The sequence below is a fragment of the Aplidium turbinatum genome, chromosome 8, assembly GCF_918807975.1.
Source record: "Aplidium turbinatum chromosome 8, kaAplTurb1.1, whole genome shotgun sequence".
NCBI lineage: Eukaryota > Metazoa > Chordata > Ascidiacea > Aplousobranchia > Polyclinidae > Aplidium > Aplidium turbinatum.
Window position 1 is genome coordinate 14,992,662 of NC_137479.1, and position 26,639 is coordinate 15,019,300.

The following is a 26,639-nucleotide window of genomic DNA, read 5'->3' on the forward strand; positions in this document are numbered from 1 at the left end:
TGCATGCCAAATGCTGCTTAGCAGAATGTCATTATTTTTGTGTCAATTATCAAGCCAAACGTTTATATGTTCCTAATGTTGTGTCTGTTACATAATTGTCTTTTCAACGTAATTTTCTAACACCGATGTTTGTGTTGTCCAGTAACTGTTTATTGTATATCTATGCATTCCATTTATTCTCTCCGAAAATATTTTATTGTGGCATACCGATTGTAAACAAAATTAATAGCAAATCAAAACAATTTACAAAATTATGGCAGCATTTAAAACAGTGGGATACTGAACAACTGTAGTTGAAATGTGTTTTCAATGTATTCAAATGATTTATCTTAAGTGAATGTACTGTGTACTGTGTTTTTTTTTCCGGGATCTACTTCATTGCTACTATACTACTTTCACATGAAGAAGTTGTACCTTTTATACTAGTAGCACTTTTCAAATTGCAATTTTTCACGCAATAACAAATTAAATCTTATAGGTTTAAATTGTCTGGAAAGAATAACTTGTTCAAAGAAACACAAACTTAAACACCTTTGTGAACTATTGCAAAGTATATTTTCATATTATTATTGATTGAACGTTCGTCTTCAACGATTTATCCGTTTGATTGTCTTATTCCAGCAATGCAAAACTAACCCAGACGATGGATGACTTGAGTCACCGTTCGTAATGCGTTGATAAGAAATGTCACATTCTAGCTTCCAAGTGTGCTCACCTACAACGTGTTCGGTTACTTTATATGTTTATTGTCTGCCGTTGTATTAAAAATTTATTAAACTTTGTAACGAAAGCAATTTCAATTTTGAAAAATAATGTGTCAGTCATTGGAGTCACAATTTTTGAACCAATCTGCTGCAAAAAGTTGCCTTTACACATCTTTTCAACGTGGCCTAATGTTGAAACAATGTAAAATTGGAACCTTTACTGGTTGGGCCGTTACAGTAGATAATTCTTGTCACCCTGACATAATTTTATGCTGTATTTTCATGCCAAATACTAATGCAAAATCAACTTAACTGATGATAAATAATTATGCTATTGTTTTACATAAAATATCTTGTATTGCTTGATAGTGAATGGTGTCGTCTAACTTTTACCTTTGAAGTTAATGTTGATTTACACTTAAAGGTTAGGACTTTGTTTAGCCATGTAGCTACAGGCATGGTTTAAATATAAGATGGGTTGGCTTGTAGGGATGCTTGTACGGTTCACAGGGTTGCTGGTTGTGTTGGTATGCTTTGCCGTTGGTGCTTACTTTTTCACAAGCGGATTTCTCCTGACAAGACACGAACTCAACTTAAAAAGCTCCTGCCAATCAACCAACCATCATGCCTCGGACAAGGATGATACAGGAGACACTTGCTGGACTGTGCCGTCCGTCAGTGGCGCGTACCAGAAGGTGGTCGTAATAGTGATTGACGCTTTGAGATACGATTTTGCCGCTTATCACCCACACGTGGTCGGAAATGCAGCCTATGTGAATAAGTTGAAGGTTTTCAGAGATTTGATGTCCGAGTATGGTTGTGAAAGTTCCAGACTTTTCAGGTATGACAACTTCTTTTAATTTTTGTGTTTTTTTTTTCTTCAATTTAAATGTTTCAAGCATATACCATACACACTACAGTATACTGTAGTCAGTGGAAAATGCTAAGCTTGAAAAAGTTACAAAATTTGTTTTCGTATTTTGAATGAAGTTTTTTAATAATTTACCGCTATACCGACACGTGATTATTCTTGCATTTATCACTTGAGAATAAATAAATTCAGAACGACCTGGTTAGTGTATTGCGTGGCAATGCACCAATCCAGCCATTCTATGACGTTCCATACTTGAATCGCAACACAAGAAAGCATCATTTCAAACCAGCTGTAGGAGACATTTTTGCATTGTTTGACGATGTTTGAAGGATGTGAAAAGAACTACTTTTACCAGATGAGGCATCATTTGGCCTGATACTTTTATTGTTTTAATGCAAAAGGTTTCGTGCTGATGCTCCAACTACCACAATGCAGCGAATTAAAGGTTTCACCACAGGGAGTTTCCCGACATTCATCGATGTCAGCAATAATTTCGACAGCGCGGAAATTGCCGAAGATAATTTCATCGATCAACTGCTTGCTAGAGGTGGTCAAAACATCACCTTCCTTGGTGACGACACCTGGATGAAGCTGTTTCCCGGAAGGTTTGTGTATAATTGTTATTTCCACTAGAGTTGCACTGTAGACTAAAAGAGGTTCAATGACAGGTTCATTCAATAACACCGTTGTGGCAGTAAAAACTTGATTAAAGCAACCTGTGTGCATGAAACTTAAATGATTCAAATGAATGGGTAGCAATATCAGTGATGGATCTAAATTTGGGGGAGGGGGCGAGACAAAATGTTATGGGAATAGGCACGTTGACAGTCTCTTGTTAAATATCGCTCTTAACTTTTTCAAATTAAGTTATAGGTTTAGTTTTGTTCAGCTTTTTATGTGGAAAGCAGTTAGTAAGCTTACCGACAAATAATAACAAATTTAAAACACTGTCTGTTGATATTTTTTTTTGAGAGACTACAATCGACACTTGGGCAGTATCAAAATGAAAATTCTGTTGGTTAAAAGCTATTTTTTTAGAAAGGCGCATGGTTTGCATGGCAGTACTGTAAGGCTATTTTGGGACCGGCTTGTCAGTGTACATTCTTAAAAACTTTACTTGATCACTCCGCTTATGCATTTTCTTGGGAAGTAGGTTTGAGAATGTCGGCTCATCGGTTGTTACCACTTCGAAAGAAAGAATGCAAACTGATCGATAACCTGAATGCGTATAAAATTTTAAGCGCATCAACTTCAGTTCAGTTGTTTTTTTATTTCTGACCATCATATCAAGAACAATACACGTCAACATAGCAAAGGTCGAGAAAAAGGTAGAAGCGACAAAACTTACTAAGAGACACCTCCAAGAGGACTGCTCGATACAAATTCCTCATTCGCCTTTACTTAAATCCACCACTGAGTAATATGGACTTCGGTTACTGAGCCACAAATTAGCCAACGGCAGCACATTTTGTTCCGGTTTTGGAACGAAACTTATTTTCGTGAATAAGTTTTAATCTCGGTAACCAGATTTGGTCAAGTTTAGTAATCTATTTCACTACAATTTGTTTTAAAATGTAGAATCCATATGCGCGTTTTCATCGTGTTTTTCAGATTTAAAACTGCTTTTGATTTCCCTTCGTTTGATGTCAAAGACTTGCATCTTGTGGACGATGGAATCATGAAACATCTCATCCCAGAATTGAAGAAACCTGATTGGAAGATGTTGATTGCTCACTTTCTTGGGGTGGATCATTGTGGGCACAGGTTTGCGATTTCTATTGAACATAGTTTGTAAAACCACATTTTTACGTGTATAGTCGGTGCTTGGAGTGTTGATTTCTACACTACATGCTTGCTAAATGTGCAGCAACCATTAAAGCGCAAGTTGGCTGTTTCATATTTTGCTTGAAACATATTGCAACTTAGATAGGCTTCCGCATGAAAATTGTAACTTCTGACATTGTCTGTCGTTGTCAATTTCTAAGCTACGCTTGGCTGCGAAACGCTATGCATTGTTTTAATTGCGTAGGTTTCACTTCTCAGACAATGAGGTTAGTAGGCTTCTCTGCCATGCCCGCAGTGTTCTGGAAGCAACTACGGTTTCACGTGCTGGAGAGATAAATGATATTGAAATTGAGATCGTTCCATCTACATTTGTGAAATTGAAACATAAGTTTTTGGCATTTTATTGGTCATGTCTTCAAGATTAATTATATTGCTACTCATTGATGTTGTGTGCGAACAAATGAATCGGTGTTTCCTGACAGGCAAAATTTGAGGCTGAGGCTTCAATCATTTACAACTAAGAAAACTACTGCCAGATCCTGTCATACGTTACATTTTAATTACCGGTATTTGCGCATTTAGATATGGTCCATTGCATTCTGAGATGTCTGCCAAGCTTCTCCAGATGGATTCTATGCTAAGATCTGTTGTTGACAACTTGGATAATGACACATTGCTGCTTGTTATGGGGGATCATGGTATGCTGGAGTGGTTTGTTGCATCTTGTTCCGATGTATCGCAGCAGTTTTTGCTTGCCAGAAAACGTTGTAGTAACTTTAATGCACACTATGTAGAAAAATAGTGTTTGTACTGTTCAGTTTACACCACTGTTTTGATACCGGTATGTACACTGACGACCCGGTTAACAACTCGTTCGATTTTCGAAGCTTTTTACTTAATTTGTTAACCGGTTTATGTCATTTATTACTGATTTGATTGTTGAGCAGTTATTCGTTTTTGTTTTTATTTTCTATGTGGCTATATTACAACGAATACAGCGTGACTCTTTTCTTTTGTAGGTATGACGCAAACTGGAGATCACGGAGGGGAAACCCTAGAGGAAGTGGATGCAGCGCTTTTTGCGTTTAGTCGAATCGGAAAGTTTTCTCATCCTCCAGGAAGCGACAGTTGTGAAGCTGGTTTAGTTCACCAAGTAAGAGGCTTGTCATCATCACCCGAGTGTTTCACAGCACGTGGTGTCGACAGAGGGTACTATTGGACACTGGCACAGAATGATTTTAAGGAGCCGTATCGTTTCCAAGTGGCCCAAAAACTTAAAGAAACCATCTCGTATTTGTGAAGAAGGGAGCGTTCTTCCTGCTACAATGCTGAGTACTCACTAGTACAACGAGCAATTGCGTTTCGCTAGCCATAACGGTGTAGCTTCCACGCTAGCCATTTAGACCATTCAATCGACCATATGTTTCTCGACAGCCGACTGTAGCAAGAATTGACAGCGATAGACACCGCGTTTCGCCCATGAGGCTGGGCTCGTCAGTATCACACCACTTATTCTGCCATACTGACGAGCCCAGCCTCATGGGTGAAACGCGGTGTGCATCGCTGTCAATTCTTGCTTCAATTGGCTGCCGAGAAACGTCTCGTATTTATTGGATATAGTGCATTTTTCTTAGACCTGTCTTAATTTAGGGCCCGTGAATATCATTGGTACCTGGCCCAAGTGATCCTGTCACAGCACGTGGTGTTTTTACTTGAATTGATTTCAGATGTAGGCTGTATCCTCAAACTTTAAGTTTACGAAATTTCCAGCTTAATGTTCTGTACAATAAATTTAACATATATAATTATATATGGTTATTGGTTATCTTTAGTGATTTTTAGCACACACTCTTAAAACGTGAAGAGTATTTTTAACCAAAGATTTCCATGATAAATGTTTGGTACCCACCCTGTATATTTAAACTAACTTTTAGTTGTGGTGTTCGTTTATTCAATCGGTAGTTCATATTTCTCTCAAACAGTGTATACTACACATTGTATAGTATAACGGCAAAATTAAATGAATCTTTATTGAGCTATGGGCGGTGGGCTGTTCCCTTGATGTGTTACTTCATTCTCTCTGATTAATTGTTTGCTGTATGGTCGTATGCTTTAATCACGTTTACAATAGCGTGCGTTTTGTTAATTGAACATATTTTTTTACCACAACGCAGATAGATCTGGTACCTACTTTGTCACTTTTGCTTGGAAGCCCAATCCCGTTTTCCAACCTAGGTTCAGTAATCATCGACCTGATTCCTCCAGGAGAAGGTAAAGGGATTCCTCCAAGAGAAGATAAAGGTAAGTTTTTCTCATTGCACGGATTGCACGCTATTACATGTCTACCATGTCGATGCATGTGTAACGGCATTTATTCATTCACTAACATTAATTTTCGCTGTTAGGGCATCATAATTTTCCGAAAAAAAAGTTTTATTTTAAATAAACATGTGTTTAACGTATAGTGACGCTTTGACTGGGGCGGATAAATATGTGAATTGTTTCTTAATATTCTTGATCACCAATTTTTTATTCTGCCGCTTTTCTTCGCGTATAATTGTGACACAATTTTGTCAGTGGAACTGAGTTTTAGATGATTTTTTAAATCGCAGATGAATCCAACTTGGAGAAGTGTTTGCGAGTCAATGCAAAGCAGATTGAAACCTATCTCCGTGAATACAACAACAGATACGACAACCTTAAGTCGGAAAACATTCTTCGTCTGATTAGTTCTCTTTCAAGGATTGATAAAGATCGCTTGAACGCTTTTCAAATGTCAAAGCTTCTTCACGAAGCTCGGGATCTATGCAAAGCTGTCTGGGCACAATTTGACGAGAAGCTCATCATTTTAGGGCTTTCTATCTTTTCGATCATGAGTGTGTGGGCATTGTATCATAAAGTGTCGTATAAAATCTTTGCGTTTGTGTGCGGTTCCTTCGTGTTGACTTCGATTGTTTCAATTTTTTTAAATCCGATCTTGCAAGTTGTTTTTTTAATATTTATTCTCTTTGTTTTATCGTTGAATATACTGAATCTGTTGTGGAAAGGTGAAATGAGTGTGGTCGGAATTATTGCGGTGTTATATCCCTTGCTGTATGGTTCGAACAGTTTTATTTTAAGTGAAGATACCATTTCCTTGTATTTATTTATAACTTCCCTAGTGTGGTTTACTGTACATATATGTGTTCAAACGCACACTCTGTCAACACGCAATACATCAACAAACCCTAGAAAAAAGCAAAAGTCTTCATGGAAAATTAAAACAATTCTGTTTTCCTCACTTTATCTTCTCCCTGTGATGGTTTTGGTCTTATTTTCCGCTTTGCTCCGTTTTCTTCTCCACTTCCGCAAATGTCGTCCGGAGCAATATTGGTGCTTCCACAATCCTGATCCTCATCTCGGCAGCAATTCCGATCCGAACTTAGTCACCGGATTATATTACATCGACGAAGTAATCGACTTCACAAACCCATGGACTAGGTGATGTAGAAACGCAGTAATGTTGTAAATAAGATACCGACCATTAAAAAATTCCATTTGTAAACCGATCACAAAACACTGTACTAACGTTTTAGTGGGGTATTTTATATGTCACAAAAAAGACGGTTTGATTGATTGTTAGTTGAATTTTCTTAGTGGTTACTTGACCTTTAAGCGTAGATTTTCATTTGTAAAATCAGCATAAAAATTTACAGTAATATATTTTCATCTCCATTTACTGCTTAGGTTCTTTGTGTCTGGTGGTTCATTGGTGACCATATTGTTCTTAATGGCCTTCTATTTGAAACACGAAGGCAACCTTCGCAGGCCGTATTCTGCTGCTCGTGCCTGTGGAACGAAGCTCCTGCCTCTCGCTGGGATCTGCATTATATTGAACTGGCAACTGCACACTTACTCTGCCAAGGTTTGAATTTGTGTTTTGAAACTCAACGTTGAATCAACATAAGGATATTATTACTCGTTGTTCGTGATCGGATAACAAAACCCCAACTTTTTACATTGATTCAACGTCTACATACGTTGAATCAATGTAAAAAGAACACAGATTTGTAACCTGGCAACGAAACGAGCAATTGCATGGAAACAGCCACGAATCAAAGAATTAATTCATAACTTTTAAACTTTATTGAAATTCGCAAATTTTATGGTGAACTCTCAGACTTACGGATAATTGGCTTCTTCTACTGACTTTGACCGAGTAAACGTCCAGCTGGCTTGCAAATTATTGACCTTGTCGGCTTAATTATTTCAGGAATTGAGTTCACTGCCCGACAGTTTCATAGTTTTCCTGCCGTGTTGCGCCTTTCTCCTCATCGTGATCTCATTTCTGTTCTGGTTTATATCACCTCTCACCGTTCATGTAATGTACTTGGATAGGTACGTATTGAAGTTGGGCTTTGACATATTGTCTACGATTGGGTTTTGTGGCCGTGCTAACTACAGACATGGGCAACTACATGATCTACTATTCAGGCACGTTTTAAACCTACACGATTTTGCCATCTTTTACCGTTCATTGACGTGCTGGTGAGCCTATATTGACTACTGTTGTTGGTAGTATCTTTTCGTCCCGGACGCGTTAATGACGAAAAATAAATAAATTGCATTGAAAGCTTCGTGACATACCACGAAGATTATTGTGAAATGTGCTTGTACTGCCATTAAAGAAACAACATAATATCAAAAACTCTACATCTGTGTGCTTTTTTATGTGTGAATGTTTGATGCATTTTTAATAACTTCTCTGTGGAAAACGCATGGATGATCCCAAAATCTGTATGTAAACGCACTTTTTTAACTATCGCTACTTCTCATCTTAGGCACGGACGATATAGAGATGATTTGATCTTATCCAAACAACAAGTGGTATCGTATTATTACCAGCAACTGAAGAACCAGATAGATTCCAAGAATTCTACCAATCATAACCCAGAACTCCAAAATCTTGATCCAGGTACCCATAAGCATAGAGCAATATCAGACTGTGTAACATTCTAAAAACAAAACTTGCACAAATTTAACGTCAATGTACGTAATTGTTTTGTTTAGACATCCCACCACCAGCTGTTTTTGGTCTCTACACGTTGCTGTCGTCTGCGGTGGTTGGAGTTGGTGAGGTATTTGTTGCGGTTCTGGCGATGTTGCTTGAAGAGAAGTACGCCGTGGTACTGCTGGCGTTCGTGATATGCACAGGCTGTCTCGTTGATATCGTCTCTGCTCTTAATCGTCGGTAAGCTCTTGGCCGTGATATTTTAACTCTCTTTGCTGGTTCAACTTTGTGCTTGCTAAAACTTTAACTGGAACTGTCGCTATCGCAATCTCAAAACAAGCAACTGTAGCCTAATATCGGTTAAAAAGTTTCCTTTTTTAATCGTTTCAAAAAGAGCAAGTTATTCCAGTTAAGCTATATGTAATAACGTTGACATCTTAATGTAACAAAACCCCGGGTGATGGCACCATGATCCGAAACACTTTTTGCAACTTTTTTTTATATACAATGATGGATTAATAGAATCTCAGCAACGCGGTGCAAGCAGTTATTTCAGCGTCGCTAATAGTGTGACTATCACATCAGTGTTCCACTCTATAACAGGACGTGATTCAGAATGTTTTGCATTACAACAAGCTGATCTGTCTGTTGAAATGGACCTTAACATATTTATCTGAAGTGCAAGTTACTGCACAGAAAGATTTACAATAAATTGAACCTTTGTGATGAGAACTGATAGTTAGTCTTCTCTTAGATCGAACTCATCAGGCAAAGTGTCATGGGATGCTGTTGCTCTCTGGATGATGTCTTCATCTTTTTGGTGGTTCGCTACTGGTCATCAGGCGTCGCTGTCATCAATTCCATGGAATGCAGCTTTCGTTGGGTTTCGTGGAAGTCATCCATCTGTTGTGTTGCCTGCCATCATGGTGGGGGCCAATATATTTTCTTCACAAATTTTGCACACTGGTGAGTTGTGATTGGTATATTGTGTCTACTTTGTTCAATACTTGGAAGGGAAGTTCGCATAACTATTGTCAGACACGAAATACGAGCATACATGTACAGACTTTACATTTATGCTTGAACTAACAACTTAAAATTTTTCCCCTATTGATTGCAGTGTTTCTTCCTCTTCTTCTCTGCTCCGTTACGAGGGGAAAGTGGTTGACTAAAGCTTTCAATGTCAAGAACAGTTCTTCAAGTACACAGAAAGCGAATAAATTAACTGATGCTAACGAAAACAGTGAACTCTATTTTCTTCAATCCGACAAGTTTTGGGAACTATTTTTCGACGTATATTTCAAGCATATCTTCCTTCATGGTTTGAAGGTAAGTTTATGTTACTGAACAATGATGCACTTAATTCGACGTTTATTGTTTGCCACTGCTATCCGATCACCTCAATTGGGGCTTATCTCATGCAGATATTTTTTGCTTACTAACCCTATCGCAATGTTTTGATTTGCTTGGCCACCATAAGACACAATGCAGCCAAATCACTGCTACTTTTAATTTATTTAAGATTTTGTGACAATTCTACTTTCAGCTTTCGATGAGGCTTCTTGTTGCAAAGCAAAAGTGACAATGTTAGCAAGTGTCTGTTTTGGTGATCAAGGAGATAAAAGTTGAGCTCGCCCAGATGCTTATGATGACGTTAAAGACTTACGTATTTTTCAGGCTTTGAGCTGCATGTGTTTCGCTTACATGCACAGACGACACTTGATGGTGTGGCAGATATTTGCTCCTCGTGTTATTTATGAAGTCATCAGCTTCTTCGTAGTGTGCGGGACCAGCGTGTTCATGTGTCTGTTTGTGATGCGATTTCGTTCAGCTTTGGACAATTGGATGAAACAAAATAATTTTAATTTAACGCCAAAGCGAGCTTAAGTCGAACTCAGCAATATCACAGTCACAGTACACTTCCAATTGCGAATCACTGTTTTTATGATTTTACATGTGGCTTGATATGAATTCAGACAGCAAACCAACCGTTTGGTACATTGATCAACGTCTGCAGACGTTGAATCAATGTAAAAATCGGTTGGTTTGCTGTCTGTGAAGTGGTTAAGTTGCTAAATGCCGGGTTGGCAAGTCTTTTTTACATCGAACCAAAGAAGTATAGATATTTGTACAAGCACTGTAACAGGGATACATAAAAGTCACAAGGTTGCTACGCATAATAAATCAATGACGAACATGCTTGCGCGTGATATGAATGACGATCAGGAAAATATTGCAACAATAAATGTGCAAAGGTAATAAAAAGCAATCTCAGTACGGTAACACTACTTTTTTGTTTATATTTTACGCATAAACGCAAACATATTTATAATTACATTTGGTAAGTTTCAAGCACGACGTGAGGTTTGTATGACATACGGGACAGCAGGTTCTACAATCTACGTGGTTTGTGGGATGCACAAGTATTGCAAAAAGTAATAGGCGGAAGAAGTTTTGATTTTTATGGTGATCTAAAGGCGATCGTACAAATGTCCCAGACAAACGTTACATACAAACTATCACGTTGCCAAGCAACTTGTTGTAATGTTGTAGCAATGCATGCTTGGTGAACGATCGCCAATTTTTATCCAAAAATGTTTCAATGTTTATGCATATGTACTATGTAGGGTAAATTTTTGTAGCAGTCAAAAAATATTGCACTTAATCTTATCCGAAGTTTCAGTGAAAAGTTGCATTTAAACAACAGTATTTCAAATCACGTTGCTTGAGTCATGTACTTGACATACAATCATTGAAACATTTCCTTTTGTAAGTAAATTATGAAGCAATTTAAAATGTAGGCGCAATGTAGCCTAATGAACTTGAAGAGAAATTATGTAATTGATCCAACTCTGCTACAAACATTAACGATGTGCAAAAATGTAAACACTGCTTAGCAAGATTAATAAGAAAAAGAAGGGGAGCTGTTAATATCGAATTCAACTTGAGCCCTAATTTTCGGACGCAGTAGCATGTTGTAACTTAGTCTAAGACTTCACTGAAAATCCATGGTTTAAACAAAAAAATTACTGAAATGTTTGTGCTGTAGGAGGTAGCGTAAATTATTATGAAGGGTTTTAACCTACACTCTTAAATGACCCATGTCATATTCAAAAAAGCAGTTTACGGGGCAGGCGGTGTTTTTGAGTAGAAATTTAATTATTCACAAGAGATCTCAGTGCAACTTGTTGCATTCGAAAACCAGGGTTGAAGTTTTATTTGAACATATTTTACGAAATAACATCCTCTCCATTGAGATAGGAACACTAACACTGCAAGAGTAAACGACAACTGATATAATGGAAGCATTGATCTTACGGAACTTATGAACAATAGTGTAACCTACGGATATGAAATTTACCAAAACGACGTAAAACGGAGTTGGAAACAGAATCACAACAACGGACTCGTGCATTGAAAGCGTTGATACAAATGAAACATTAAGGTTCTTGTTGACGCAGTCTTTGCTGATGAACTGCCTGTTGCTTACTAAGAAGTTCAATCACTCCCAAAAGCGTCTTCAATGACGCCTGAAACAAATAACGCTTCGTAACATTTCAGAAGCCGGTTTCTATGCAACGAACAGCTCAGATGTTATTCCAAACAATATGGTTTAACAGCGGTCCCAAAAGTCTAAGCCGTGAAGGGTGTCAATCCGGCCAACGAGCTGCTTTACTCAGAAAGCTTAGTATTTTAAAGGGGTATTAAAGGAAAAACCTGACTTGGCGATTTTCCACGTTCTTTGTGTTTAACATGCTACCATAAAACAATTTTCAATAAAATTTTGCCCCATTGCGGTCTGACCACCATTGTGCGCGTGCTTTTGTCAGAGCTTTCAAAACGAGATTGGCCTGAGCAACGAAGCGTGCGACTGTAAAGAACGTCATAAAGTCTACGTCATAAAGTCTAGCAATCAACCGATCACGCAATAATTGTTACTGCGGGCGATTTGACTGTAGGCTATGTATGTATTTACATCAAAACAGCACATTTTAACATCAAAACAGCAGACAGTTTGCTCAAAACATCAGATTGGTAACGTGGCTTTTGTTATTGCTGGACTTTATGACGTATTCTTGAGCTGTGTTTGCACGTTTTGGTCATTTTGAAAAAAATGAAAATAAATGAAACACTGGACTTTGGGCCTTGCCAGCGCCATTGAAAACAAATTTTTTTGGGTAATTGTTTTTGAAATGTATTCTTGAATGTTCAGTTTACTCATTTTAATGCTTAATTCCGGTTTGAAATTTTCCTTTAGTATGCCTTTAACAACTTTATTACAAGTGGGTTTTGGTTGGTGACCGTAAACTGTTTAGTTTACTTTGAACGTTGGTTGGTTTGGTTTTGAGGTTTTATCCTCGGACTGACAAAACCTTGATTGGTTATTCCTGGTAGTTTCGCATACTTGTAGAGGCTCTTGACACAGGGCCGGTTACCGAGATTGACAGAGTGAAGTTTCCGATTGTTGAAGTGTTGTTGCCGGGGAATTATTCCATTCATTAGGTGCCGCTGAATGGAGAGCAGTCCTGAAATGCGTTGCTCAAGCGCAAACCCCGAAAGTCGAACCACGTTGTCAACAAACAACTGACACTTGGCCTGCTCTGAAGTAGGCTATTCGTTAGTTCCACAAGTGGCTTGGTCTACTTACTTCATGTCCAGCAAAGCTCAAGTTAATCTAACTTCTACACTCGCACTATTAATTATGCAGCTAGAGAAATACCGAGTTTTATAAGTCATATTAAAACACGTTACTGAGAAAAGAAACTGGAAATACAGGGTTGGTTTTGAATGTTTAGTTGTTTACCCTCGGACTGACTAAACCTTGATAGGTTATTCCTGGTAGTTTCGCATACTTGTGGAGGCTTTTGACGCAGGGCCGGTTACCGAGATTCACAGAGTGAAGTTTTTCGATTGTTGAACCGTTGTTGCCCGGGAATTATTCCATCCATTAGGTTCCGCCAAATGGAGAGCAGTCCTTAGAATATGTTGTTCAAGCGCAAACACCGAGAGTCGAACCACCGCCGCTTGATCTTGAAGCTTCTTTGTTTACGAAGTCACGCGCTAACCAACTGAGCTACCGGGGCGGACAACGTGACTGGCCTACTGTTGTGCGTGTGAAGGAGAATCGTCGGCCCATAGACGCTGATAAGATTATGAACTCGACCTAGTAACCTACCGAAAAAACGTTCGGGGGACAATTGGTTTATCATAATTCGTATTTAAGTCATTAATCCAGTGTAACTCTGAATTTAACTAGAGCTCGATTATCTAACACAGTAGCCTGCCCCACCTCTTTGTTGGATAGGGTTTGTAACTCCGGCAAATGTTCTTGGCATATTCGGAACAAGGAAGCGAGGTCTCTTGTCACGTCGATTTTATAACGGTCGTTGATGTGCCTCGAACTGGCCAACTAGAAATATTCAAAACAATCAAAGTTGAAGTTTAATTTATTTTATTTGCGAAATAACACCTCTCCTTAGAAAAGAAAATAGTTCCGGTGAGTACGAAAGTGTTACCATGCAGTTACCGAAATATTTTTATTTCCCAATTCTCCGATAAAGTTCACGATCCTTGCTTTATTTTCCACGATAAAAGAATTGACGCATTCCATGTAAAATTCTTTCGTCCCGAATTCGACGAGATTTGCAAGATTCTGTGCCACAAACAGATCTATTTATGCCAGATATAAACAGGTAAACAAAGTGAATAATTTAAAACGACATAGCGGAAAACAGGTGACTTCTGTGAGTCTGTTCTAGTGACTTCTGTTCTAGTGACTTCTGTTCTAGTGACTCCAGTGAGTCTGGATTTAAAGCCTCAGCAGGGATGCGAAAGGACTGGGATTACACATTCAGAGTTAGAGAATAAAAATTCCCACAATTAGTCAAGACATATTAGACACAAAGAAATCCAACAATCATCTTCGTCTGAACCCAACACATGACACTGACAATAACTTACTAAAATTGAACTTCAAAAGGACGAATCAGGCTCACAAATGAAACAATGGTTACCATATTAAATAACTCACTTTTGCAGCAAGACCGTGTTTAGTTTTTGTCCGAAACTTAAACAACAGACACGTCATAGCTTATCGCTAAGCCATTTGCTGCAGAAATACGAACTCGACAAATATCTTATAAACGTTTATTTAGATTTCAAATTCTTCATCTAAAGTTTTTCGGTTTCATGCCCCAGCAAGCGCATGATGATGTGAAGTAGATCAGCGTAGGTTGGGAGAGAATATTATTTTCAACATGCCACACCTGTATTGACTTAGCAACAAGAAGCAAGTTCCTGGAGGCAACAGGGGAAGGTGTTTCCGTGATCATGTTGAACATTCTCGGATTGATGATAGCCGGGCATATCAAGCGTAAAAACATGAAACCACTGCAAGTAATACCACATGTATTTATTTTCGTTTTCTAACATTCCTTTTTTCAAATGTATACCCCTTAGCTAAGCAAGTGTGGTAACCTTTTCAGAAGTCACCGATTATGAATAGAAAAGCACTGGAATCGTCATCTGGCCGTGATCTATAGGTCTGTTATCTAGTTACGCAGTTATAGAATGTCTGCGCTCACAATGCCTACCTGACCACACGGATTCTGACAGTAGGGTGATCAGGCCACCTTTGTGACACGCAGTGTTGCAGATGGCCGAAAACGTAGCGCACGCCCTTCGGAAAGATCGACTCGCTGACTAAAATCGACGCCAGGATTGCACGCACATATCCCAGCAGGGTTTCGCGATTGACATCGATCTTTTCCTCACCATCGCCTTGTAATTTAGCTGGATTGAGCTGAATAAAAAACGTACGACTTTAATTTTTATATAAAATGATACATTTCCATTCTTGATTTTATTTCAATTGCAGGAATTTGCACAAGCATCTGACCTCGCAACCAGAACCGATTGCGGAGTGACATATTTAGCAGCACACAACTACACCATCTTGAAATAAAATACATGAAATACGTTCATTACATGCTTAACAAATGAAACTATAATAATTGTTGAGAGGAGCTTGTTTCGAAAGACTAGTAAAAATATGTCAATATAACTCGTGGTGACCAAACAGTCCAATGGCACAATACAGTACGAAAGCACACAAGTCGGTTGGTTAAGCTTTAAACTTGATTTTTTTTCATTAAACTTTATCATTTGAATAAATGGATCAAAATAATGCGCCTCATTGTTGTTATTTTGATGTATTTTTACGTAATTTCAATGTGACTCATTACAATGCCCACCTCGCATGATTGCTTGCTTTCTGCTATCTGCTTAACAACGTCTTTGAGAGCCAGAGACACAAAGCTGGAACATGTTGTTCTCATGTACTGCTCCATTAAGGTCGAAGCCAATGTTGTCGCTCGAAACAATGTCTCCGGTTCTGATTCATTGGAATTTATTTCACGCTCATTCAACATTCGTATCAGTTCAGTTTCCTAGTAAAGTTGCAGATAGGTACATGTTGCAGAGTAAAAAAAAATTCTTGGAAGCGGTACCGTGCATCAAAATCAGCTACAGCTATGGCCGTTGAGAGGATAATTTGGCTTCGGTACCAATGAGATCCTCGGGCTCCAAATCAAGACACTTCTAAGAAAAACTCACTATATCCAAAGAGTACGCTGCGGTTTCTTCAAGTATGTGGGCCCCTTGGAAAGGTTACGGGACCCTAAAATCATTCCGGGCCCAGGTCTAAAAGTACCCCCTCCCAGACCTCCTTATCAACGCCCTTGTCTAATTGCATAAGCCAACATACTGGTTAGCTTAGTAACCAAGATATAAATAAAACTGCACAAGGAACTGAGTCAAAAATCGTGCAAATACCGTAGTTTTGAACATAAGAAATCCATTAAAAATATACGTAGCTCTTGGCTGGGTAGCTTTAAGTTGGTCTTTTGTCTTAACAAAATTATTTTGAAACTTTAAATTGATTTTTATGACAAAACAAAACTTACATTTTTTTGTTCCTGAAATATTTTCAGGAGAACGGAAGCCAGGATCGTTCTGTCTTGGCCACAAATTTCAGCCAACGCGCAAATCACCTTCATATCAGTAGTCACGAGCTGTTGAACGAAACAGAAATCTATTTGCTCTTTGTTTATCATAAAAAAAAGGAGTACGTTGAGTTGTCGACCGTCAAGAAACATAAACTGAAAACACATGGTCCGGATGAAAGGCAATTTCTCAGCCAGCAAATCAGTATTTTTTGCATTGATTGAACGTCTGCAAGCGTTGAGTCGATGCAAAAAGATTATTTGCTGGGTGGGTTAAACACACTCTATACTTTTCCACCAGCAAAATTTGTAAAACATCCCGCAAAAGATACAAAGTCCCTTGCAATGGATTTATCAACAAAGATGTTTCAAGATCTATTCAAGCACCATGCGTGATATTGCATCAGGCATCATACGAGAAAGAAAACCAAGGAAATGGATACTTGAATGTCATAACGATACTTGAATGGTCCTATATGCTGGTTGTCAAAAATATTAATTTACTGATTTGTGAACAATCACGGCACTGTTTTTCAGAAATGTTTGAGATTTTATAACAAAGTTTTTCTTCAACGCTACTGTGAGATATATTTGCTCGACGACAATCAGGCAAACAAGCTCACTTCTTTAAGTAAGTCGTATTCCCCGGCTGGCATGATGAGTTCATTGCAATATCGTGCACGTACACGCACCGAGCCACAGGTAGAACCGGCCGAAGATATATGGCCACTTCCAGGACCAAACCCACCGGATGGTACAACGTTGTACCTGGAACGGAAAAGAGTCAACAAATCAATCATTTTGACATTACTTCAACTTGTACACAAATGTACAGTAATGTATAATCTGGTGACATATTACCCTCTTCCAATCTGCTTTGAGCCAGCATGGAAGCAGTACGGCTCATAAAATCACATGGAACCCTGTCAAGTAACCCATGTTGATGCGCAATCTGCTGCAAGCGGAGATAGCGAATGATTATTAACTTGTACAGACGTTGACTGAATTTTTGGTTTGTAGGGATTTTTAAAAACCAATCAAATGTTCCCATTGGGTAAAATCCATCATTTTTGCATTGATCTAACGTCTGAATGTAATGACGGCTTTTGCTGTCTGGGTATGAAGTAAAGCGGGATACCACGATTAAACATCAATATATGTTGCTATAATGTTGTGGACCTACCATTCATCAATAGATTTTCCAGAGCTAAGTTTACTGAAGTGAATACCGACGTCACCAATGACTGCGTGCTTTCCTCGTTTCGCTGCATTGTGAACCACAATGGTAATGGAGTCGACGTCTGGAGGGATGTCGCTGGAACACACGGCGAGGAAAGCGTTTTATAGACTATCGGTTGCAAAGCGATCAGAAGGTTCGAAACTTTCCTTTGATTAGTTAATCGAACTATTTTGAAAGAAGACTAGATTGTACGACCGGAAATTACGTCAGTCTAAAATCACTTATGGGGATGTTAACTTTTAGATCTCGTGATTCAATCACGGATGACAGATAAATAACTAATCAATCAAATCAATTGTAACTCAAGTGACAGACAACCGACAAAAATGACTTTCTCAGAGACATCAACAAAAATTTAGCGCTAGAACACAGACTGACTCACTCAAATAAAAACTCTTCGTTCCAAACCGGCTCTAGGCCTTCTTTCACTTTGGTCCTTCCAACGTGCACAGTATTAAGAGACAAGGTACAGTACGTTCGGTGGCCTGCCCTGCCCGACAGCTTGTGAGCTTCTTCTATGGTCACGTGAACGCTTCTCACCTGTCCGAAGTAAAGTCAATAGTCTCAGACAAAAACTGCAAGGTTTCAAGATTGTATGATCACCTACAGTGATTACAAGTAATTAATTAATGACAATCAGTGGGGTATGCTGGTTGATTTGCGAAGACATGTAATTCAACAACGCCAGTGCCAAACTGCCGCAAATATTAACAGTAGTCTGTTGGTGTCGCTACTGTAACCTACTATGTGGCATATCAGGACAACATCGAAAAAGTACAGTTGTCTAAATAAAACAAAACTAGCAATTGGAAAAAAAGCTCACAAAATCACCTTTAGCCGTTTTTATTACTTCAAATCAAATGCCTTGTAGGCCTAGTTACATTTTAGCCAGTCTACAGTCTGATTTAAGCTCAAAATACAATCACATTATTATGAACTAGACTTTGTTACATAATATCTGCTTACAATATTGTTTTGGTGGCCCATGTGGTTAACTGGATGCAATTGTAAAACTGCTTACGTGGCTACCAATAACAATACCATGTTAATAGGGACACCAAAAATAAATTTCAAGCCAAATTTCGTAAAAACATGAAAGGTTTTAATTAAAACATCTCAGGCACAGCCACATGGAAGTCGAATTTATATTGGTTTGCCCACTTCTTAAATAGCGCATTTCCATCAAAATTTTGCAGGAAAGGCATGTAGATTGAATTTTGCATGCAGTGTTGCCAAGTTATTTTAATTTGACTTAATTCTTCAACGGGGTTTTCAAATCTGTACAAAAAAAAAATTCACCATAAATTTATTTTATAATACTGCATGAAACTTAATTTCACATAAAATGCTTATTTAATTTTCTTTTTTGTTTCCACTATTCGGTAAGGATAAAGTTCTTTATAATATTTAATGAAAAAAGTTTATTTCTTTTTATCGAATTTGAATGAGGCATGCCGTGCATGCATTGCATTCACGAAAACGCTACTGTGACAAAACCATAACAGGTATTCGCAATCATGTCACTGACAAACATACATTCAACAAAACAGCTGTGGACACGACAGTGGGAAAGGGTATTAATTAATGTTAGCATACAAGACAGTTTTTCAAAAGCAAATCGAAAAAAATACATGCGTCACAATGACTTGTATCAAGTTCTAATATGCAAACCAGCAACTGTTAAATTAAAGTATGGAACTATTATTCTCAAGCGCCACTTAAAGCAGTCAAGTACTATATTACTAAAGAACTGACAATACACCTGATTAACCTAACTTTATCACCTAAAAACTCGTGGCATTATCTCGTTACATCAATGTCAAATTTTGGCATTTTTTAAATATCTAAAAATTTCAGAGCCAGTTGTGATTAAAAAAACAATGCAGCAAAGTTCAGATAAGGACAAATAGGAGCCATAAATAATTCAAAAGAATGGAAGGGGATTAAACAAAGTCGATTCGAACCTGGCGAGCACTGTTTGGCTTTGGAAGTGGTTGGCAATGAGGACTGGCGCAATTGGCTCGAAGCAATTTCATCCACTCCTGTTTAACGAAACAAAGTTGCGGTCTGATTACGTTGCGACAAAATTAATCGTCGACTATAGTTGGGTTACTTTATCCCAGACAGTAAATCAACCGTTTTTACATTGATACGTTGAATCAATGTAAAAATGATTGATTTACTGTCTGGGATGAGATTTCGTGGGTGGTCGAGTCCCTGGATCAAATCAGGCGTCTGTTCGCAACGTAGTCAAAGTGAGTCCCTTTTGCATCGATTTATTAGACGTTGCAGACGTTGAATTGATGTAAAAAGAACTCATTTTGTTAGCGAGGTTGATTAAAAATATTTTTGAACATGTTAGTCATGTATGTAATGCTTAACACAACAGGAAACATGTTCTGATCTTCATCATGTCAGCTGAACAGAAATTTTGTTTTAATCTCATAAAATATTCATGTGCAGTAGTGTGCTTTTAGAGAAAACAAGATTATCAGAATCACAGCAAGGGCAGTATGGATTTTTCGGTCGCAATATACTTTTTACATCAAAAACACTTTGATAGGGAGGATGGATAGTAGCAATCAGCGGTGTGGTGCCGAGCTAAAAATACTGCAATTAGATTCTGCACCTTGTTAAGGTTCGGAAGCACCAAAATCCTTCCGACTTCAGTAAGCCTGCAAATGGCCATGAAGTTGGACCAGAAAGACTGCACTTTGCTTCACACTATGAATTTTTTAAAGCACATAGTCCAATTGAGGACATCCCTTAACACAATTGACAATTCCACAACCATGGAAGCAACTAGCAACAATGTGCACACCAGTATTATGGAACAAGCTGTGGGTTGAGCGCAGACATTACATCTAGCTAGCTAGTTTTTGTGTGTGTTGTGTATCGATGTATCATAACTGAGTAAACACTAGCTCAAACGTTATTAAATTTTACATCATTTATATATCGCAGTTGTCACAAATAGAATAAAATTCATCACTTTCAAGAAAACACCACAACGCCCAAACATTCCGAAAACTCAATTGTGTGAGCTGGCAACAAATGTGTGAATCCTACATTATTATTTTCCGGAATGCATGGATACACACTGCACAATTATTAGGAATCTTTTGATATGCAAAACTCTATTTACACGCGCACTATAGAAGGGTTAATTTTCCACACAGTTAATTTTTACATTCATTGCAAGCTAAAGAGCTTTTATTGTTTCAGTGTCAGAAAAAAAAACAAAGTAAACAACTAAACATTCTATTTTACAAAAAGTGATAAAAAAAACTTTCCTTCCAGCAGCAGCTTTGTACTTTTAAGTCAACTGAAAGTGCAAACACACCTGAGCCAGGTCAGAGGATTCAGCGTAGAAGTAAGATGAAGACACTTCATTGAGAGCTCGAATGACTACTTGGAAGCAATGAGGCCTGAAACACATAAAACCAGTTGAGAGTGACAAGAAATTTGTCAAATACAAAAACACTGATGAAATTAGTCAAATAAGAAAACACTGATCCATATACACTTTTACGTGCATGTTCTTTACAAATGGCAGAGTTATACCGAAAATCCCGTTCTTTCTACAATGATTCAATGTCTGAAAACGTTACAGTGTTGAAACATTAATATAAAAATAGAGAATTTTGCTTGCTGAGTGAAAAGTAATCTCCAATCCTCAAAACACTTGAGCCAATTGCTGCCAGGATCCTGACCAGAAGCAGCTTGCTGTGGGAACGTTTTAATTCGAAACCATGATTGAAAAGATACAAATCAGTTCAGATACCTTTAATAAGAATAATAATTATAATCAATCATTTATTCCTTTCTCATTTAACCAGACACATAAGCCCCAGCAGACACTTTTAAGAAGAATTTACCTTCCAAAATAAGTCTCGTGAACAGGATACACGGCGCCATAGCTGAGGTCAAACAATCCTTTTGGCTTCGTTTTCTTTTCGTGCTCAAAATAGTACAGGTGCTGTTTCTCTCCGTGCAAAACAAAAAACATGGATTTCCACTTCTTCGAATCGTGGCCCCTCTTGCCTGTCCCTGACAATTGTTAATGCATTTTCACAATTATTTAATTCCTCGATAAAAGACCTTCGCCTAACATTGAAAATATCTATTGTGTACTGCTGTATACAGACATAAGTCACGTTAATGCAGCATCTTGTAGATAAAAAAAAATTTCAAGCTGTGAAATATTGATGAAACAAAAAAAACTTTCAATAAATGAGGTAAAAAAAAACGAACAAAAAAACGTTGGTGATACTATGCTTGTCAAATACTTGCCCTTTATCAAAAGTTGGCCTTTCTTCAAGACATTGGTTTCGCTGATGATGGCTCTCGAACCGTGCTGGTCAGAAGCGGTGACCTTTGTCAAAGTATTGTAAATGTCGATGTCGCATTCTTGGCTGATGTTCATTGTCGTTGGGATTGCTTTGACTAAAGTTTGCCCTTTCACGATTTGTTCTTGTTTGTAGTGGTTGATGATGTCATCAATACTGAAAGGTAATATGCGTTGTTGAGATTTCAACTTCACGACCGCTCTCATCAAGCAAAAAGAATAAATCCATTACAACTAAACACACATATTTCGATCAGGGAGTGCATTGTGTAATCGTTACGATGGAGAGTCAAACTGCAATGTAGAGTATTGGCATGAATAGCATAAAGTGTAAAGGCACCACAGTCAGTGAACAGTCATCGCCACTACTCATGGGTGGTAAAAGCTGAGCCTGTCGATCCTTGAACTGGCGAAAAAAGATTGACACAAAGAAAAAGAACGTTAAAAGTTGTACGATAAAGTAACTTTAAATTGCGTCGAGAATTTATAACCTGTCTTGGCTTTTCCTGCATGATCACGAAAGAAAGCGACCATACCATAATAACACACACCGGTAAAGTCACGACGTGTCAGCGTATTCCTGTCTCGCTGGCTTCACGTTTAATGAGGGAAAGGCTAACTCTGTCATATTACATCCTGTACCAGCCGTTGGAAGTTTAAAACCAAGCAAAGTACCTTTCATAAGATCTTCCTCCCATCTCGAATCGATCGAAACTTTGTCTCAGAATTTTGAACCTCACAATGTTATGATTGTGGTAGAAATATAAAACGTATCCTCCTGGAGTCGTGTCGCTCTTCCGTATCAGAAAACTGCCATCCTCACTTACTAAAATATAGAGTAGAATGTGTGTTTTTACGTAGCCGCTGTAGTCACTGCAGATATCCGTTGCTCTCATGATTTTACGATGTTGACAGTGTCATGAAGTTAAAAACATTTGACTGCAGTTCAAATAAAACTGAACTAGGCTGTAACAGCATTTTTGGTAACCTTACGGAAACTCTTTGCGTGCAAAACCTTACAGACAAAAATCTTTCTTCATGAAGTAATTCTGGTTTCTAGCATTTTTCAAGTCATCACCAGACGTACAAAATCGTGCAAGCGCAAATAAATCTTTAACAAGTCGAAAACAAAACGTTACTAACCTGTTGAAAGCAAATCATAAGCTTGTTCCTTGCTAATACTGCCGTGAAACCATTCCTTGCCTTCGTGAGGGTCTACAACTTCCTGCAGCTCTTTTACTAATCCTGTGGTGTCAAAAATAGAAATGCAACAGAAAATCTTGCGCTTGGTCTGCACGCTCGGTCGCGCCAATCGTTTAGACAGCGTGAATCTGACGTCATGGGAAACTGTAAAACTTACACATACAGCATAAGACGCAAAACGTAAACTTTTACTAAGGAAATGCAACAATGCAACATGATGTCCAATTTCTCGATGTTGAAATCCAAGAAGGTTTACCAAAAATAGGCTATGCAAAAATGTAACATAATGTCCAAATCGCTTATTAGCAATAACAGCTGTCATAAATCGGATAATTGCCCTAGTTTGTTAGAATAACACGATATCTTGTAAATGTACTCGACCAACCTTTGAACACGCAGCCACTTTCATTTGTTCGCTGTGACGTCACCCACATCCAGTCTCCTTCCATGTCATTGAGAACGATGAATATGTCGTCTTTCTCGAAGCTGGCAAACGCTTAAGATCGTTACTAAGAAACTGATAGCTCTTTACATTAAAACCCTGTCAACTGAAAGGTTTTTAAAGAATGAATTCGTTACGATAAGCTTAATAAACCAACCTTAAAAAAATAAAACTGCTTTCAAAATACACGATTTTCAAACTAAAGAGCAAAAAACGTGCACCAGGTCTTCGTACTGTTTATGTGTTGCTGTAACGCAGTATGAAAAGCAACCGAAACAGTTAATGAACATTGTGGATAGCGTGGCCCATAGTGTGGTCTGGTGCCTGGTGCCACGTTCAAGAGCATGACAGTTTATGCCGAATGTACAATTGGCGAACTCCACACTTGAGAGTTTCCTAAGTGCAGTTTTCGGCCCCACGCAGACAAACATGTCGATTGACATTGTCAAAATGGAATAAGTCAACAGCACGAAATTGTTTTTTTTTACAATAAAATATACCAAGTTGCTACTAAATAAAGGATTAAAATAGCTGTTTTCATCCTATGATCGGTTTCAGACATTTGTGGTGTTTGAGAATATCAACAACTCAAGAATATCGAACTGATAGCTTATAAGGAGTATACAACTCACGATAATTCATCATTGTCAGCATCTGGAACTTTCTGGTAAGGAAGAACAGCTTGCACCCTCCTTCTGTCATCCACCGGTTCCGGTGGAGAAACAGGGTGTTCTAAATATTCACCCTAAAATAAACAAGAAATATTTCAAGCCAAAGTCAATTTTGGCTGAAACGTGACAACTGTATTCATTCAAAAAAGAAATTTATAAGTGAGCGTTTTTCTACATAATGTATGTAATGTAGATAAAAGTATTTTAAAAACAGTGTATGCTAGCCTTATTCTTTAACAAGCCACTAATATTACTGTTCGCAATTACTTTTTGCAGTGTTTACTTTTCTTAAAAAGTAAATTTCTGAAGTAAAGTGAGAAAACATATTTAAATGGGCTAGATATGCCACAAAACTCTCAAACAGAAGCAACCAAACAATGTCAAAGTGGATCTCGCAAAAGCACAAACTAATATTTGTCTAGATATGAAAATATTTTGTTAAAAAAAGTGAAAAGAATGTGAGAATGATTGGTCAATAATAAAGAGAAATTAAAGATCTACTTGGATTCAGCATTGCAAGATCGGCACCGTTCAGAAAAGTTGATCAAGAAAAGCTACATCTAACACTACTATCCCTAATAATCACGAAAAGTACATTTATTTCAACACAATCTGTTAGAAAAAATTGAAAAATACATCACATATGTAGAAAGTACTGTTGTTACCTCAAGTAAACAAGATCTGTGTGTGTAGTATGACACCAACTGCTCTAATGAGTCAAATTGTCGACCACCGATGTAAAAATCTCCACAAACAGAAATGATTCTAATCATAACAAAATATTGCTGAAGTCGAGGAAACTAAAACCATTTTTGTTACAATGAAGTTAGTATAATGTGAAAATAAGTGTGCCTGAAATAATAAATAGTATTTCTAGTTGTAGTTTCACTGTTGAATGGACTGGATAATGCCAATTATGATCATTGAAACCACTCACCGAAAATGAGCAATTCCACTGACTTCACTTAAGAACGATAAAACATAGCAGTCAGATTGTCTGTCACTTTCTCGAACTAAATAACAGCCAGGAACATTGACTTCCATTAAACGTTGTGTTGCAATGCGACGATCAACCTTACCATGGTACCAACTGTATAAAACACATTGTTTCAACAAACATACATATGAGAACATTGATGCGAATCAAGAATGAAGCACAATCAAAGCATGAAGTTTGATTCAAAATAAAACAAGTCTTTGAACAAAATGTCTTAAGATAATCTGCACCCAAACATCTAGTGATGATTTGGTCCAGAAATTTTTTTTAATAAACAATCTCAACTGTTGCATGAAGCAAAATGTCAGAAAAAAAAATAATGGTGTAAATAAAACAGCGTAATATCATAAAATAGCAAATGTTTACTTTTCGCTATCAGGGTTAAGTAATCTTTCCTACAAATCACTCAAGACCAACCATAGGTAAACGCATGTTTCGATAGGTTGAGTTTACAAAACCTATGGTAACTTTTCTTCTTGCCACTAGTCAGATCACATCAAAAATATCAGTTCAATTCTAGTTACCCCTGCTGAGGAAGTGGATTGAGTTGATTTGCATCAACGGGTAATTCCCTTTTATTCATCATCAAATCCAAATCATCGTCATGAACTTCATCATGGGCGCAGGAATTATCATCAAAATGATCAGATAAGTTGTCATGCCAAGATGGCTATTGAGTTAAAGTTTAAATTAGTATTCAAGAAGTATAGCCTAGTACAATCGACATTTTTTTATAGTCAACCTCGCTTAATAAGCCCAAGTTAATCAGACCAGTTTTGGATGGTCCTGAATCCAAACTTATTTACAATTTTCTGCTCACTTTAAATTTGTTCTCACTGCTTAATCAGACCAATTTGGCTTGGTCCCAATGAATTCAGATTAGATTCAAATTGTCAAACAAGTTCAACTTTTTGGTAAAAGTATTACTGTATATTCGCTATAAACTTGACGAATCAACTACAGTATTGGATTCTAATGCCCTTCATACCTGTATGTACCGTTGTGTTCCACTTTGATTGTATTGTGAATCCATTTTATTTGCTATTTCAAAGTGAAATGTCAGTAACAAGTGGAATATTAACCACCCTTAAGTTGAAACTGGAACTAAAATTTTATGCTATTTTGATCAAACACTTCGGCTGCCATACTTATCTTAAAAATGCACAGTAAATATAAGTTATTTTAAGCATGTAAACATAAATCTCATAAGTTGATTATTTTGAAACCAAATTTCAAATTCAGTTTATCTAGAATGGGATTACTCTAGCTTGTGAGCAACAACTTTAAGATAAGAATGCTTGCAAACGATAAGATGTTCAAAAAGTGAAGATAGAGCATAACAACCTACTTTCAATTCCATTCCTTCAATAAGTTTTAAAAAT

The 26,639-nt window shown here is 37.6% G+C and overlaps 2 protein-coding genes across 2 annotated transcripts; one reads left to right on the forward strand and one right to left on the reverse strand.

Moving 5' to 3' along the window:
* Positions 1 to 1,131: 1,131 nt before the first annotated feature.
* On the forward strand, positions 1,132 to 10,393 carry LOC145775168 (GPI ethanolamine phosphate transferase 3, catalytic subunit-like). The gene is made up of 14 exons (XM_082586403.1): positions 1,132 to 1,545; positions 1,980 to 2,183; positions 3,190 to 3,342; positions 3,946 to 4,061; positions 4,383 to 4,516; positions 5,538 to 5,664; positions 5,976 to 6,843; positions 7,090 to 7,267; positions 7,616 to 7,740; positions 8,184 to 8,317; positions 8,413 to 8,593; positions 9,108 to 9,319; positions 9,474 to 9,682; positions 10,031 to 10,393. Exons 1-14 carry the CDS (start codon positions 1,178 to 1,180, stop codon positions 10,238 to 10,240), a joined length of 3,219 nt encoding a protein of 1,072 aa, XP_082442529.1. The 5' UTR covers positions 1,132 to 1,177; the 3' UTR covers positions 10,241 to 10,393.
* Positions 10,394 to 10,415: 22 nt separating this feature from the next.
* On the reverse strand, positions 10,416 to 25,325 carry LOC145775169 (ras GTPase-activating protein 1-like). Its single transcript, XM_082586404.1, has 20 exons — positions 25,198 to 25,325; positions 24,926 to 25,025; positions 24,222 to 24,334; positions 23,533 to 23,633; positions 23,088 to 23,189; positions 22,620 to 22,770; positions 21,890 to 22,101; positions 21,475 to 21,646; positions 20,940 to 21,024; positions 19,561 to 19,638; positions 17,979 to 18,136; positions 17,540 to 17,671; positions 16,980 to 17,124; positions 16,318 to 16,425; positions 15,607 to 15,801; positions 14,947 to 15,155; positions 14,620 to 14,743; positions 13,881 to 14,006; positions 13,644 to 13,763; positions 10,416 to 11,883 (listed from the first exon to the last, which is right to left on the reverse strand). The coding sequence occupies exons 1-20, from the start codon at positions 25,302 to 25,304 to the stop codon at positions 11,794 to 11,796; spliced, it is 2,628 nt and encodes an 875-aa protein (XP_082442530.1). The 5' UTR covers positions 25,305 to 25,325; the 3' UTR covers positions 10,416 to 11,793.
* Positions 25,326 to 26,639: the final 1,314 nt, after the last annotated feature.

Coding starts and splice junctions, on each gene's coding strand:
- LOC145775168 (XM_082586403.1), top strand. CDS start 1,178: ATGGGTTGGCTTGTAGGGATGCTTGTACGGTTCACAGGGTTGCTGGTT. Junction 8,318..8,412: donor ACTCCAAAATCTTGATCCAG/GTACCCATAAGC, acceptor TGTTTTGTTTAG/ACATCCCACCACCAGCTGTT. Junction 9,683..10,030: donor TCTTCCTTCATGGTTTGAAG/GTAAGTTTATGT, acceptor CGTATTTTTCAG/GCTTTGAGCTGCATGTGTTT.
- LOC145775169 (XM_082586404.1), bottom strand. CDS start 25,304: ATGGAAGTCAATGTTCCTGGCTGTTATTTAGTTCGAGAAAGTGACAGA. Junction 21,647..21,889: donor AGGCCAACTTTTGATAAAGG/GCAAGTATTTGA, acceptor AACAATTGTCAG/GGACAGGCAAGAGGGGCCAC. Junction 17,125..17,539: donor GGAAAATCTATTGATGAATG/GTAGGTCCACAA, acceptor TTTCCGTTCCAG/GTACAACGTTGTACCATCCG.